This window comes from Boleophthalmus pectinirostris, unplaced genomic scaffold, assembly GCF_026225935.1.
Source record: "Boleophthalmus pectinirostris isolate CB_2022bp ecotype Guang Dong unplaced genomic scaffold, ASM2622593v1 HiC_scaffold_10, whole genome shotgun sequence".
Classification (NCBI taxonomy): Eukaryota; Metazoa; Chordata; class Actinopteri; order Gobiiformes; family Gobiidae; genus Boleophthalmus; species Boleophthalmus pectinirostris.
In genome coordinates, this window is record NW_026570971.1 from 18018489 (window position 1) to 18032187 (window position 13699).

Sequence of the window (13699 nt, forward strand, 5' to 3'; positions counted from 1 at the left end):
TGCTTTATGACATCAGTGTTGACAGAAACTGTGTAACATTTCCCCTATGTAAAAGATTCAGCGATGAAAAATATTATTGATAGAGATTATTAACTATAACTTAGTAACTTTCTCCCAAATGAGTAGTTACAGCCTCCGACAATTCAAATCACATTCCATTACACCCAAAATGGTAAATTATCATTTACAAATAATGACAAAGTATTTACATACAGTATTATGTTTTAAGCACAATGGAGCTCATCTACTTAGTAAAAGAACAAGACATTAAGGCAGTTACTACTGAATAAAACAAGCCCTAAAACATGAACACGTCATGCCCAAACAGTTTAATAACTGATCCAGCCAAGTCTAAAGTATTTTACACATATTACAGTGTACAGTACCATATGGCAAAAGTTGATCCCTTTTACAGTAGTTGTGGTTGCTACACAAATGGTTCTGAGAAAAGTAGAAGCCCTTCGTTCATCTGTTCAAGACGTCATAATGGGGCTCTGCAGCCTCGTGTATGTCCTTGTTCTTGAGCAGGAAAAGGTAACAGCGCTTGTGTGTCCGCACTCATGCATGCTCTCATGGGACACTCAAGAGTGCATGCTTATGAGGAGGCGGCCGAGGGTCCGGGCTCCATCGAAGGCTGTTATTGCTGATATGAGGGATCTGCCCCTTTGGATGTTCAGCACTAAGTAACGATTCTCTGTGTGTTTTCCAATATAGACACAGTATATTCAAAGAAATGCACAAGAGTATAAAGGGCTCATCCAGGACTTGGAATGTTACATTGTAGTGAGTCTTTCAAAGTTCAACAGCAGGATGCAACCTCATCAGTATTTGATGTACCTTCGTCTACAGTTTTCGAGTCAGTCTAAAACAACGTCTGGACTTAACTGCACGTCCCACTGGATGAAGCTGAACTAAAAATATGTCTGCAGACTAGAACCAGAACCCTGGTTCTGATGGCACCTTTGTAATAACTACAGTAAAACACTTAAATGATGAGCACTGCTGACATTCAACAAACAGGTGCAGTGTACAGATCACTATTCTAACGTACAGTGACATAAGGAGGCTCTGTGTGTATCAGCTCTGGTCCCTGGGGTGTCCAGTCTGGGCTGCATATCCCGCAGCACACAGGCCTGAGGAGCTGTGGAGGGCCCCTGACCTACAGACAGTGAGCCTGACCCAGGAGCACCTCTCTGTCCTGGGACAGAGGAGAGAGGACACATGCCTCATCATCACAAACAGAAGGCTGCAGTCTGAGGCAGTCAAACCTCAATGATGTTGACGGATGGCATCCTGTTGTTGTTCTTGGCAAACTGTGGGAGCAAACAGAAGAGGGGTATGAGAGGCAGGCAGGCTCACAGGAGTATCTCACAGGGAGATACTACAGTCATGCAATGAGCAAAAGGATGCGCCAGCACCTGGATGTTGTAAAGCAGAACAAAAGGTTGTTTGGGTCTGATTTGAACGCAGAGGGAATGAAATGGGGCTCTAATCAAAAGAAGCTGTGACTTGATCCTGAGGGCAGTTTAAAATAATATTGTTCTGCAGCAGAGGCTCAGATGGCTATGGCTGTGCATGGAGTGGAATATTCTGAATAAAGTGGCCAGGACGATTCACCTGCCCGGCGCCGAAGAGGGAGCACCCGGGTAAAGGGGGGTGGGTTATACCTTACTGCGCAGCAGCCCCCCTGTTGGATGTTCAGGAGTACTGCACTCTGAGGAGTTTTTGGCTTTGTCCTTGTTGTTGTTGGGTTCATTGTCTTTGATGATGTCATACTGGCGACAGAACAGAGCGATGACACCTGAAACAGACACAGTGTTGACAGCTGAGCACCTTCAGATAACACCACATGACCTCTCTAGTCTTTCACTACTCTCCAGCTCAGGAGAGGCTGAGTCCTCACCTGCCCACATGATTAGAACCACCACAATGATTATGAGCTCTCCCGCTCGGAGCTGTGTGGCCTGACCCACCTCCTCCATGGTCACTTCGTCTGAAACAACAAAATGTGGTATGTCAAGAGTAAAGATAGACAGTGTGGACACAAGCACAATGACAGAAGACTGTGTTGGTATAAGCTGTATACAGTTTAGTGCAATGTTAGAGGAAAGGAGAACAGGACACTGCAGGAAACTCACTATTCATGGGTTTCAAGCTATGGCATCTGTCCTCCATGGTCATTCATAGCAATTAAGCAATTTATATCAAAATATTATCTTTTGAATGGGGAAGGTCCTAACAAAGTCCTTTTTGTCTGAAACTCTTTGTCTGAATTTTTGTCTTAACGGTTATATTGTGAACAAAAGAACATAACACCTTTTAAGATTTGCATTCTTCATGTCTACAACTGCACTACGAGATTTAAATTCAAAATACTTGCCATGATTTTCTCCCAAACACAAAAGAGAACAATAGAGAAAAGGTAAACTGTAGCACCACAGGGGAAGTCATTTATGCTGTTACCAGTGGATTTCAACAACAAAATACATAATACAGTAGAAATGTATAATTATTTAGTCATTGTTAAGAGATGTATAACTCTTAACAAAAAGATAATAATAACAATCATTTTAGACTGCGAGTCCTTTTTCTCTCTCAGTGCTGCAACTGGATGCACACTAGATTAGATATTACCTTCTCTTCTAACTGGGGAGTATTTTTGATGTTGTAAGCAACTAGGAGAATTTGCTTGAGCATCTTTTCAAAAAATCGCGACACATACTATTACAGATTAAGTATAATATAGTTGAGGCAGTGCTTGGGTAAAGATGAGTGTAAATGAGAACAGAAATAGATGCAGGAAGGCTTTGGCCAGGGTCTATTGATCGTTCGTCCCCTACAGCTCGCACCAGCTCCTGTCTGATGAATGCTCTCCTCATTGGCTTCACTGTGGACTGGCTGTGCAGGTGAAGCCCGCCGAGGCACATCAATACACTGAAGCATACACCCACCTCAGCGCTTTTATTCCTGAGTTGTGGTCAGCAAGGGTGAGCTTTAGGAGTGCTCCACTGCAAGATTTCATTTCACGCTTACTGCCGCTATTGATTTTTATTGGTCTTTGGCTAGAAACAGTCGAGATTGTCAAAAAGCCAAACCCCCTATTGAACTCGGTAACAACAATGGTGCTATTTTAACTCAGAGGTTGACATTTGTTCTGTATATTATTTGGTCATGTTACCTTTGCTCTTAGAGGCCTGAGTGTCCGTGTCTTTGGGCGTCCTGAAGCGTAAAGGTTCGCTGTGCGGGCTCATACCAGACATGCTGATGGACTGGACATGCACAATGTAGTCGGTTTCCTCCTCCAAGTCCCATAATGCACAGGAGCGGGTGGTTGTGTTGACTTCCTGGATGAACCGGAGCATGCGCACGTCCTTCTTCTGTAGGGATAACAATGTAAGTTAGATAATGCCACTGCCAGCTGGAGTCTTAAAGCAAACCTATCATGCAAAATTATTTTCTTAATTGATAATATGTGGAGGAAAAAAGTCTGCTACTCAGCTCCCATTGGGCACCGCAGTTTGCTAACGTGGAAGTGACTTGTTTCTTTTATTACCGGGTGTCCCCAGGTTTAACTACGCCAAATTTAAGACTTTTTTTAAAGACCTTTATAAAACCATTTAAATGAAAATTAAGACCAACAAAAACACCAGATCCAATTCTAATAATGACCATTACTCACTGCTTTAAATAATAAAAAATAATGTTATTATAAAATCTCATTCAGAACTCATTTGCTTGTAAAATGGCCAAAAATTAATTTATAACATTCTAACAAGACAAACTAAGTACTGGTTGCACATCCTCCAAATTAGACGTTCAGTCACGTTACATGATTTCACGTTTTTTTTGCTGGTTTTGTTTTGGGGTTTTTTCTCCCTCCGTTTAACATTGCACTGCAGCCCGGTTGAGTATACAAAAAATAGGCTAATGAAATTTAAGACTTTTGTGATAAAAAATAAGACTTGGACAATAGAATTTAAGACTTTTTAAGGCCTTAATTTAAAAACATGAAATTTAAGACTTTTTAAAGACTTTTAAGACCCCGCAGCTACCCTGTATTTAGTCGTTTTAGATGAATACTGCAGATTTAAAATGTGCAAACTGTAACATAATGATCCATGGGTGTCTTAGATTAGATAGTAGGCTCAGCACAATATGTCTTCTTTAATTGAATGATTGTACATTCTTGGGTTGCAATACGCAAAATGCAGATTTGAGGAGAACAAATATGATAGGAGTAAGAATGAGAAACCCATGTTAGAAGATTTGGAGATAAAGTGTGGTTTAGTTCTATACACATGATGCACAGTGAATATTATAGATTGAAGACAATAGTGGGGAATTTGTATTATATACGGCTCAGTAACCTCAATCCAATTCACTTTATTTATATAGCACATTTTATAAACATGACAATTTCCAAAGTGCTTCACAGACAAATTAATACAATAAAAGACAATGTATATATGTATTAGGGATGTAACGTATCTAATTCTCTTGATACAATATTTTCACAATATGCATCTCACAGTACGATATTTATTGCAATATTTTATGTAGGTTAACAAAATTGTCAAAATGCTACTTTTCTCTCATCATAATCCAAATAATTAAGATTTAAAAGTGCTTAATAACCGTTACTTCAGCATGGAGATTGGACTGAAACAGCGCAAAGGTTCATGGTTTATGTAGTTCCCTCAGTTTTTTTGTTATTGCTGCATCGTAACAATGAATTTAATCAAATAAACTTGTGATTCAATATATTGTGAGGGTACACGATATTATTGTGAGACTTTTAACGATATGATATCACGAAATCTCGTTTATTGTTACATACCTAAAATGTATTTATTATACAACTTCTAATATTTCTTTTTATATTTAATAGTTTATGGTGCATTCACCTTTGCACAATCACCACATCCAAACTGGAGCTAAATTTGGGACTAATCCAGGACTAGAACAGGGCCAAAGCAAGAATACATCAGTCAAAATGCCTAACGACTACAATGTGAACACATCCTAAAACTTCATTGCTTCTGTTTTTATATTCTCTTTACTTATTCAGTTTGAGTTTTAGTTTTACAACACCAACTCTACATTATCTTTTTTTTGTTGGAAAATTATGTCAGTAAGTTAAAAAAAAAAAATTCCCTCCGGAGCTCAATAAAGTAATTCTGATTCTGATTACACTGTGTGCACTTAAAATGGCACCAAACATCTTTTCAGTAAGACTCTATTTGCTAAATTAGCTCTGTTGAAGTGGTTGACAATGTTATACAGTAAAAACAAGTTCCTCTAATGCCAGAAGTGTTAAAAGTTCACACTCTAGGCAGCATATAAAGTCAATTACATACAATTAATGAGGTTTTGACCCAGTGACTCGGTACAGAAAATCCGACATGACAGCTAATGACCAGCTCTGATTAATGAATTTAGTTTTGACGAGTCCTTGGATTTGTTTACCTGCTGTGTGATGGCAAACCCGATCACGTTGTCTCCTTCGGGGATGTCCCATGTGACCACAGCAAACCGGGCTCGCACCTCTCTCACAGTCACATTGACAGGAGGAGACAGGCTATCTGCACACAGCACCACAAAAGTAATAAGTATCAGAGGTGGAAGAAGAACTCAATTTTGTTACTTAAGTATAAGTGCTCAAAGAAAAGTATCACAAGTATGTTTAAAAACGTACTTAAAGAGTAAAAAGTAAAAGCATTTTGCACAGATTTTGAGATGTTTGAGATGAATACGTTGCATTTTAGAGGTAGCAGGTTTGCCTCTCCACAGATCTGACCTGTTACTTGAGATAGATAAGTTTAATGCCATACTATAGGACAATGCGGGCAAAGCAATAACACATCCATGGAGACAAGGGACAGGAAAGTTACACAGTGTGGCTTTAAGTTATTTTTAATCATTGGTCATTCCCACACTGACTCCACCTCTGTGCCCTGGCGCCCTTTGCTCCTTAATTGAAAGCACCAGAGCTGGTTCGTTACAGGCGCCCTCATTAACTGTAATCATTATTTTATTAAGCCCTTTTGAGCTCTGATGTTGAAGAATATCACTGATCAAATTGGATTCATGTGCGAAATAAGCCAGACTTGACCCGCGCTATAAGAAAACGCAGCCCGTCTTCATAGCGCACGTACACTTTAATGAGGGCCAAAGGTCGTTAAATACAGGAGAATAATGATACGTTTTCCATATATAATTAGCAGCGTGACTGTGGTGGTGCGTGTCTGAGTTTGTGGCTACAGACTTAATTACTGGCGGTGTATTGTATCAGGGGAATACATAAACACAACAGCCCAGCTTTAATCTCTATATGTCTGCCTGTACATCAGATCAAAGCGCCCGCTGCAGAGGAGCTGTGGGCAGAAAGGTGAAATTGGTTTAAACTCACTCAGTATGCATGTAGTATTCTATACACGATGTGAGGTGTAACTGATGTGTGACAAGTCAAATACGGGAAAGGTTTAAAACAAGTATCTAGTTTATGTTAAAGAATGAGGTTATTTGTAGCATATTGATTTACTATAGTTCTATTGCTCTAAGTCATTTCTGATGTTTTATGCAGGCTTGGGACTAGGGCTGGGTATCATTAAGAAGTGTCCGATATGATACATACCTCGATACATAGGCTACGATATGATACATATCTCGCTTTCAATTCAATACGATATATTTCAAATTGATTAAATATGGTTTAATAGAAAATAAAGGCTAAATCATGGGTGTGATACTAAAAGTCTTTGTTAAACCACTTCTTGTGCAAAGCTCATATGAAACACAAACATTTTAATCGTCAAAACAGTGAAAATGTTAAATGTGTGACATGAACGAGTTTCCTTCCTCTAAACACACAACAAAACTGTAGTGCTGTAACAAAATAATTGAGTAAAATATACCAAAAAACACTACTGGCGATATATCGATACAGCTGCCCACGATATCGATACTGTATCATCACATTAAACGATACAACATATCAATATTTTTGCACACCGCTACTTGGGAGTGTCAAAAACAGTAGTTGTTGGGATTATACTACAGTTTAAAGTTCCTGTATTAAATTAGTAATTAGTAAAATTGACTCTTATGAGCTTTAAGTCAGGTTGTTGTTACTTCATCAAAAACACACCTCGAGTTGCGTTTTGTTTCATTCACACATGTGGAGCGCTTCCTGTATAACCATTTGACATCACAAGGTGAAACGCAAATAAACAAGACAATAATTTATAAAATGCTGCTATGGTTTTAGGCAAAAGAGGACAGCTGAACTACAGGTAAAATTAGCGTAAAGTTGGCAGAACAGTCCGTGTCTGAGATGTTTTTCTGTTTCTGGAATCTTAATCAAATTTATATACAGTCATTTACAGTCAAGAGTAACTGAATTATCGCTTGACACTCAACAGGCTTGACAGAAGAAAAACATTTGGCTCACCATAGACCCACAGTGTGACACATTTAGCTGTTCAATCAATACAGCCATTTCATAGATGTTAATTAAAGAGCCCATATTACACCATTTTCTGCTCTAAGTTATAATGTTTCCTCATCACAAACAGACCTGGAGTTGTTTTGTTTCATTCACACATGTTTAACACACAAATTCATCATATTTAGGCTCTTCTCAAATAGAAAACACCCTGTTCCAACTTTTCATCCGTGGAATTGCCAATCACTATTGAGCAAAAGTTAAAATGTAACACTACTACTACATGACATCACAAGGTGGCATAGAGCATTTTGAACTTCGGAGATGTAGATACACTGATAATAAAGGATTTCTAAAATACGTGTGAATGAAATAAAACACAACTCTAGAGATGTTTTTGATGAGGTGTCAGTCAGTTTTGCATAATATAAGACCTGTAAACATCTAGTTGCTACATTCTACTTGCAGCATTAATTTAGTTTGTCAGTGCCATAGAGTAATAGTTGTCCTACCCCACATAACTTTGGTTTCCTCTGGAGTGGACAGGGCCAGTGACAGTGTGAGGTCTAATGAAACACCAGGCTCATGTCTCCATAAAGCACAGCTCAGTTGAATGGACACAGCTGCTCTGGGAGGGATGGGGGTGACTTTGAGCCATCATGAGTTACTGTTGGGTGAATGCATTTAACAGTGATCAGAATGACAGAGATTTGTGTGTTATTTCAGCAGAATTTAGAGATATAAACCCTGGGCAAAAGGAGTTAAGAAATGTACAACAGTTTTTATGTTTAAGTGTGTGTGTTTAAGGGTCTAATGAGTTCTGATGGACAAAAGTGACAGGTTTAGACTAGTCCAAACACTAGCCAAAACAAATACGGGATAGACAAAGAATGGAGATTTTTTTTTTTTTTTTTTTATGGAACAAACCAAGGGTGTAGGTTTGCATAGGGATGGTGGGGACATGTCACAATCAATATTTGGGGAAGAGAAAATAGTCCATATCCATTTTATTTTAATAAACAAAAATATAAATTTATTGAGATGTATTCAGTGATATGATGACAGGGTTACACCTGCCACCATTTCATTGGCTGCAACAGAGTGATGTCATTAGTGGAACCTGGAGCCTAAACTGGGGAAGCGGCAGAACAGTGCAGCACCCGAAGATGGCGGCTTGAGCAGGCGTGAGTGAAGACGCTTTGCACCAAACTATGAAAACATTTTCAAAAGGAACTTACTTGGCTTCATCTCCAGTTAAACTTGCCTCATAATGAGTCGCCGCGGGAAAAAAAAACGTCTACCACCACAAGTGCACCTTCCAGACGGAGCCCTTCTCGTGCGCTGTTAGCAGCCCGACTCTACTGACAATGTTCCATGGAAAAATGTCTGAACATGACCTCACAAATATCTCATCACCAACAAGCAAAGGGAAGCTGATAATGTCCCCACCAAAGCTGAGACCAAACCTACACCCTTGGGACAAACTAAAATAGGAACTCTACCAAATCACAAGATCAAATATGAGAAAAGTTTGCTCTGAATGATTCCATATATTTTCAGGTGTTGTTTTTCTTTTTAATGACCCGTCGCAAATAAACTATAAGTTTTCCAAAAACTTAATTAGCTGTGAGGAAGACACCAGACCCTCCTTTCAAATACAAAGTAGAAAAGGAGGCTCACCAGGATTGAGTCTTAGGGCTTTGAACACAATCCTGAGTGCCACTTCCTCTTCCTTTTTATACAATCACTCTTGCCACATTCACATTGAGGACCACTTTCGCTCATTAGAGATAATGATAAAAACAAACAGCCAGTGTGAAGAAGGCACCACAGCAGCAGGTGGGCGCGCGTCAACATGAGTCAGAGGAATCAAAGTTGCCAGCGTCATTATGGTTTGAAAGTGTAAGGCCGCAAGGAGAATTAGCAGCCATAAATTATCACTTCTTTATGAACGTGAGGGCGCTAACAGTGCTGCCGTGAGAATTCATTTTGGGTGTTGAAATGTGAGCTGCCACGTTAGCTTTCTCTTAGGGATTGCACCCATAGTCCTCATTCAGACTTAATATGTCATTAGAGAGCTATAAACACTGTGACCTTGCTTGTGTCAAAAGTACTTCTTGTGTGTGGAGTAGATGACAAAAGTACACATGTGCACGGCAGTGAAATAACACAAGGCGATAATGTGACTCATTTAAGAGCGAGCGCATCTGGAGAGTACAATCATCAGAGTCACACTGTAGCAATGTGTCCTGCTTATAACCCAAAGAGGCAATTTACAGTATACTAGAGGGATTTTAAAGAATAAAAGTGTCCAATAAAAGAGGCTCCAGACTGACTCAAAGTGCAACAGTTTAACTAACTAGCACCAATGAAAACAACCAACCCTTTTCCCAAAACCCCTTAACTTTTCTGCCAGTTGATAAGCCGACTTTGCAGCTGATGTCACCAACAACCAGCACTTTCTCAACTACTCTGAACAAAAGATTATTAGTGAAAAACGTTTTGTTCGAATTGCAACTCCATGCCACTAACAACGTCTGCTAATTTATTCATCAAACTTTGCATTCTTAATATTTATGAGATCAATATTTATCAAATTTGTATTTTTATGTATACAATTGTTTATAATTCAACAATGATCCCCAAACAATTCACATTTTACTTTAAAACCAATGCATTCACAGATACAAAACTTGTCAAAATCGTAATGTTCATATTCCAAAATGTGTCACATCAGGAGCTCAGTTTTTCTACAATACAGAGGTGGGAAATTCTGGAGTGATCATATCTGGTTTGTGATGGCAAATTAGGATAATGTTAAATTTTTTATGTATTCATAAGGTGGAGGCTTTAATATAAGCACTTTAGCACTTTTTTGCCTCTTCCGGCACCTACTTTTTATCTAGTATAGTTTTCTTTATTGTTATGTTACATGTGCAAAATAAATAAATATAAATAAACATTCGCTGAGGGTGTGACGCTAACTGTAAGCACTGCTCTATCTGGGGCTTATTAGACTTTAATCTGAGCTTTATTTTAACACTAAATAGAAAGAGCTGGTTTAGTCTTTCGCACATAAAATTACCCAAATCAAACACCTAAATAGAAAATATTGATCACAGGCTACTGAAAATGTGTCGTTTAAACCAACTTGTACTTTTGTTTTTAGACTTTTTAAAACTTTAAAACTTTTTTGTCAGAGTTTGCAAATATGTGCATTGTGTCACCATGGTAACTGCTGAATATTCCACCATAGAGATAGATAGATAGATGTAGAAGCGTCATGTCACTAAAAGTATCAATAAGTCCCAAGTTAACATTCGAATCGGACAAATAAAAAATAGTTGCGCCATCTCCACTATGGTTCATAATGTTTTGCTTGGTAAAAGAAATATAAAATTAAATAAACTGTTTAGTATACCTGAAAAACATGTCACCTTCTTACTATGAGCATGACTGCCTCTCCACAGACCAGGCTTGTAACTTTGTCTGGCAACGTGTGTGGTAACCTCTATCTCCTTTTCCTATATGGCATTAACTTATATATTTCCATGGAAACAAGAAAGCGGCGTGCTTAGTGGGGCTTCAAGAGGTAAACGTTTCATCATTATAGTTTTCTCTTTTTTCCTCTGCTTTTTAATTTAATGTCTGCTCTCCCACCATCAAAAGAAATCTTTGTATTTTTGTCATTTTTGCTCAATTCTTTGGCAAAATTGACAGTCTGATGTGAAACTCCTCCTGTACGGCCTCTTCGTCTCAGGCAGTCTTCTCCTTTTCATCTGCAGCTCATCCTCCTGTCCCTGCGTGGAGTTTTTTTCACCATGCAGTTAGTATAGAACTGTCTCAAACCGACACTTGGACAGAAATAAAAGAAAAGACAGGGCTGTCACTGATATCCTTAAATTCCCAGTGAGGTGTATGCCCCACTGACTGCAAGTCTTATTTACGTTATTCTTTCCAAGAGATGCACTGCGGTGTATAAAATCAGCCAAATATATGTTAAAATATTAGTAGTACTTAAAAATCTATGCTCAAAATAAAGATATATCATTATTTCGTCAAATCAATCCTCACCCTATAAATGAAACCAGCATGGATAGTTTATTCAGTTATCTTTGAGTACACTGGGGAAGCACGGTAAATGCGGTTTGCAATTTTAATGAGCACTTTGATCTGAGGTGATAGCAGGGTAATGGATGATGAGTCTTGGATTAGCTGAATGTGCTTGTTTTAAATGACGAGTGAACAAATGGAGAAAACAACAGGATCAAACACAATTGATTTATGTTTGAACTCGCCTGGCACAATTTCAGAAAGAAAAATGTAAAGGTAATTTTCCTGACAGGTCTTGCAAATTTGTGGTTAGATATTCAACAGGGACGCACTGATCCAATACTGGTATTGGGCCAATACTGAAACATTTCGGATATTGGCTCGGATATTCTGGCTAGACATATAAATTGTTATATTAAGACTATTTACTGGTTGTGGTGGCCCAAGAAAGTCTCATAATGTTTGAATTTTTATTTATATAAATTTGTTCTGTAGATACTTGACGGATAAATAACAACTTTAATAAAATGATCCAAATGTGTGATTGGTTTTCAATCTCTGCGCTGGTATTGGGTGACATTGGGTATCACCAAATACTTAAAGCCATAGTATCAAAATCGATACATCCCTAATTTTGGAGTACAGTCGTCCCTCACTATAACGCAGTTCACCTTTCGCGGCCTTGCTGTTTGGTGGATTTTTTAATAAATTTTTTTTGCATGCTTTTTTTACAGTGTATGAACGCGCATTGTGTTCCTCCCCCTGCGTCCTGATTGGCTAAGGGACTGTAGACCACTGTCAATCAATCTCCTATGCGTACAGTACAGAATGTGTTCAGTTTGACAAATCTACATAAATGTTGGATGTCTAGCAGTGTGATCCTGAAGTGCTGTTTGTTTGCAAGTTTTCTCCTCGACAAAACCCACAATGTCAACGAAACATTCTGCACCGACAAAGGCTCCTGCGGTCGCACCCAAAAGGCAAAGGAAGATGACAACCATCGCACAAAAAGTTGGACTTCTGGACACGCTGAAGGAAGGTAGAAGTTAGAAGCTGTAGGGCTCCATGAATCTTTGGTTTGTTACATAAAGAAGGAGGAAAATAACATAAGGACAACAGCAGCAATAAGTTTTAAGAAGGATGCAAAAAGTCTTGTAACTGTCCTGTCTGAGAAAAGTGTATAAAGTGTGTGGTGAGGGCGTTTACAGACTTGAAACAGATGATTGTAAAAAATAAAGTTGACTACTTCGCAGATTTCGCCTATTGCGGGTTATTTTTAGAATGTAACCCCTGCAATAAACGAGGGACCACTGTATGTGTAAAAAAATATGATTCTATTCATAGTGCTCATTTCAAACACATCCAGGAGCATTAACATTTGAGAAAACATTGGACTATGAACTGATAAACAGGATGTTTGTGCAGCTTTAACTAGAACACTTGCATTCTGCTTTCTCCACTTCTTCTCAGTGTTATTTCCAGATGCACTTTGTGTTTCGCGGTTGAGGCCATAAATGTTGTCCATGGTATTGCCAGTTTGTCCCTGGACAACTGTAACTAGTAAGAAATTTTACCAGCACCAGCAAATGACTGTAATATTTACAAGTGAACAAGTCCACCCTTATAAAGATGCTATTACTGTTACATTTATTGCATATAAAATAAATAATTCAATAAATAGGAACATTGGTGAACGCATTATTTTGGATGACTGGTTTAATCGTACCATTAATGCTTTTGTATTGCACAGGGACGGGAATAAATCGCTTGGTCTTTCCCAACAAATGAAATGTAGTTATCCATTGTCACACAAAGAGAGGTGCAAGTGTGCATGTAATCCTCTGTGATCCATTCTCCTGCCCTGCACAGGCTCACTAATACACCTGGGGCTATTATTGTGGCTGTGTCCAGAAATTAGTTATTTACTCCACAGTAAGAAATGAATTCCACCACTGAGGAGGACAGGGATTCAAAAAAAAAAAAAAAAACAGCCAATTTTCACCCCGAATCTGATGGATGCACATCTGCACACACTAAAATAAATGCCAAAAGGCGGAGTATGAAAATCAATCAGAAAGAATGGGTAGTCAGTCAGAAGGACCTCTGCTGGTGGATTATTTGACAAACCCGATGCTAATGAAATCGGCTCTGAAATCAGGAACATCCCCTCCAGCAGCAGAACGGAGGAGGAGCAGGGAGAGT

At 38.7% G+C, this 13699-nt stretch overlaps 1 protein-coding gene across 1 annotated transcript in view; it reads right to left on the reverse strand.

Annotated features, from left to right (window-relative positions):
• Window positions 1-1262: 1262 nt before the first annotated feature.
• fndc5a (fibronectin type III domain containing 5a) overlaps window positions 1263-13699 on the reverse strand; it is a 37213-nt gene continuing 24776 nt past the window's right edge. Inside the window, exons 2-6 of the mRNA XM_055159515.1 lie at window positions 5467-5582; window positions 3179-3377; window positions 1904-1993; window positions 1668-1801; window positions 1263-1313 (exon numbers count right to left, since the gene is read on the reverse strand). Coding sequence (XP_055015490.1) covers window positions 1263-1313; window positions 1668-1801; window positions 1904-1993; window positions 3179-3362 — 459 coding nt within the window. The 5' untranslated portion in view covers window positions 3363-3377; window positions 5467-5582. The remainder of the gene's footprint in view (window positions 1314-1667; window positions 1802-1903; window positions 1994-3178; window positions 3378-5466; window positions 5583-13699) is intronic.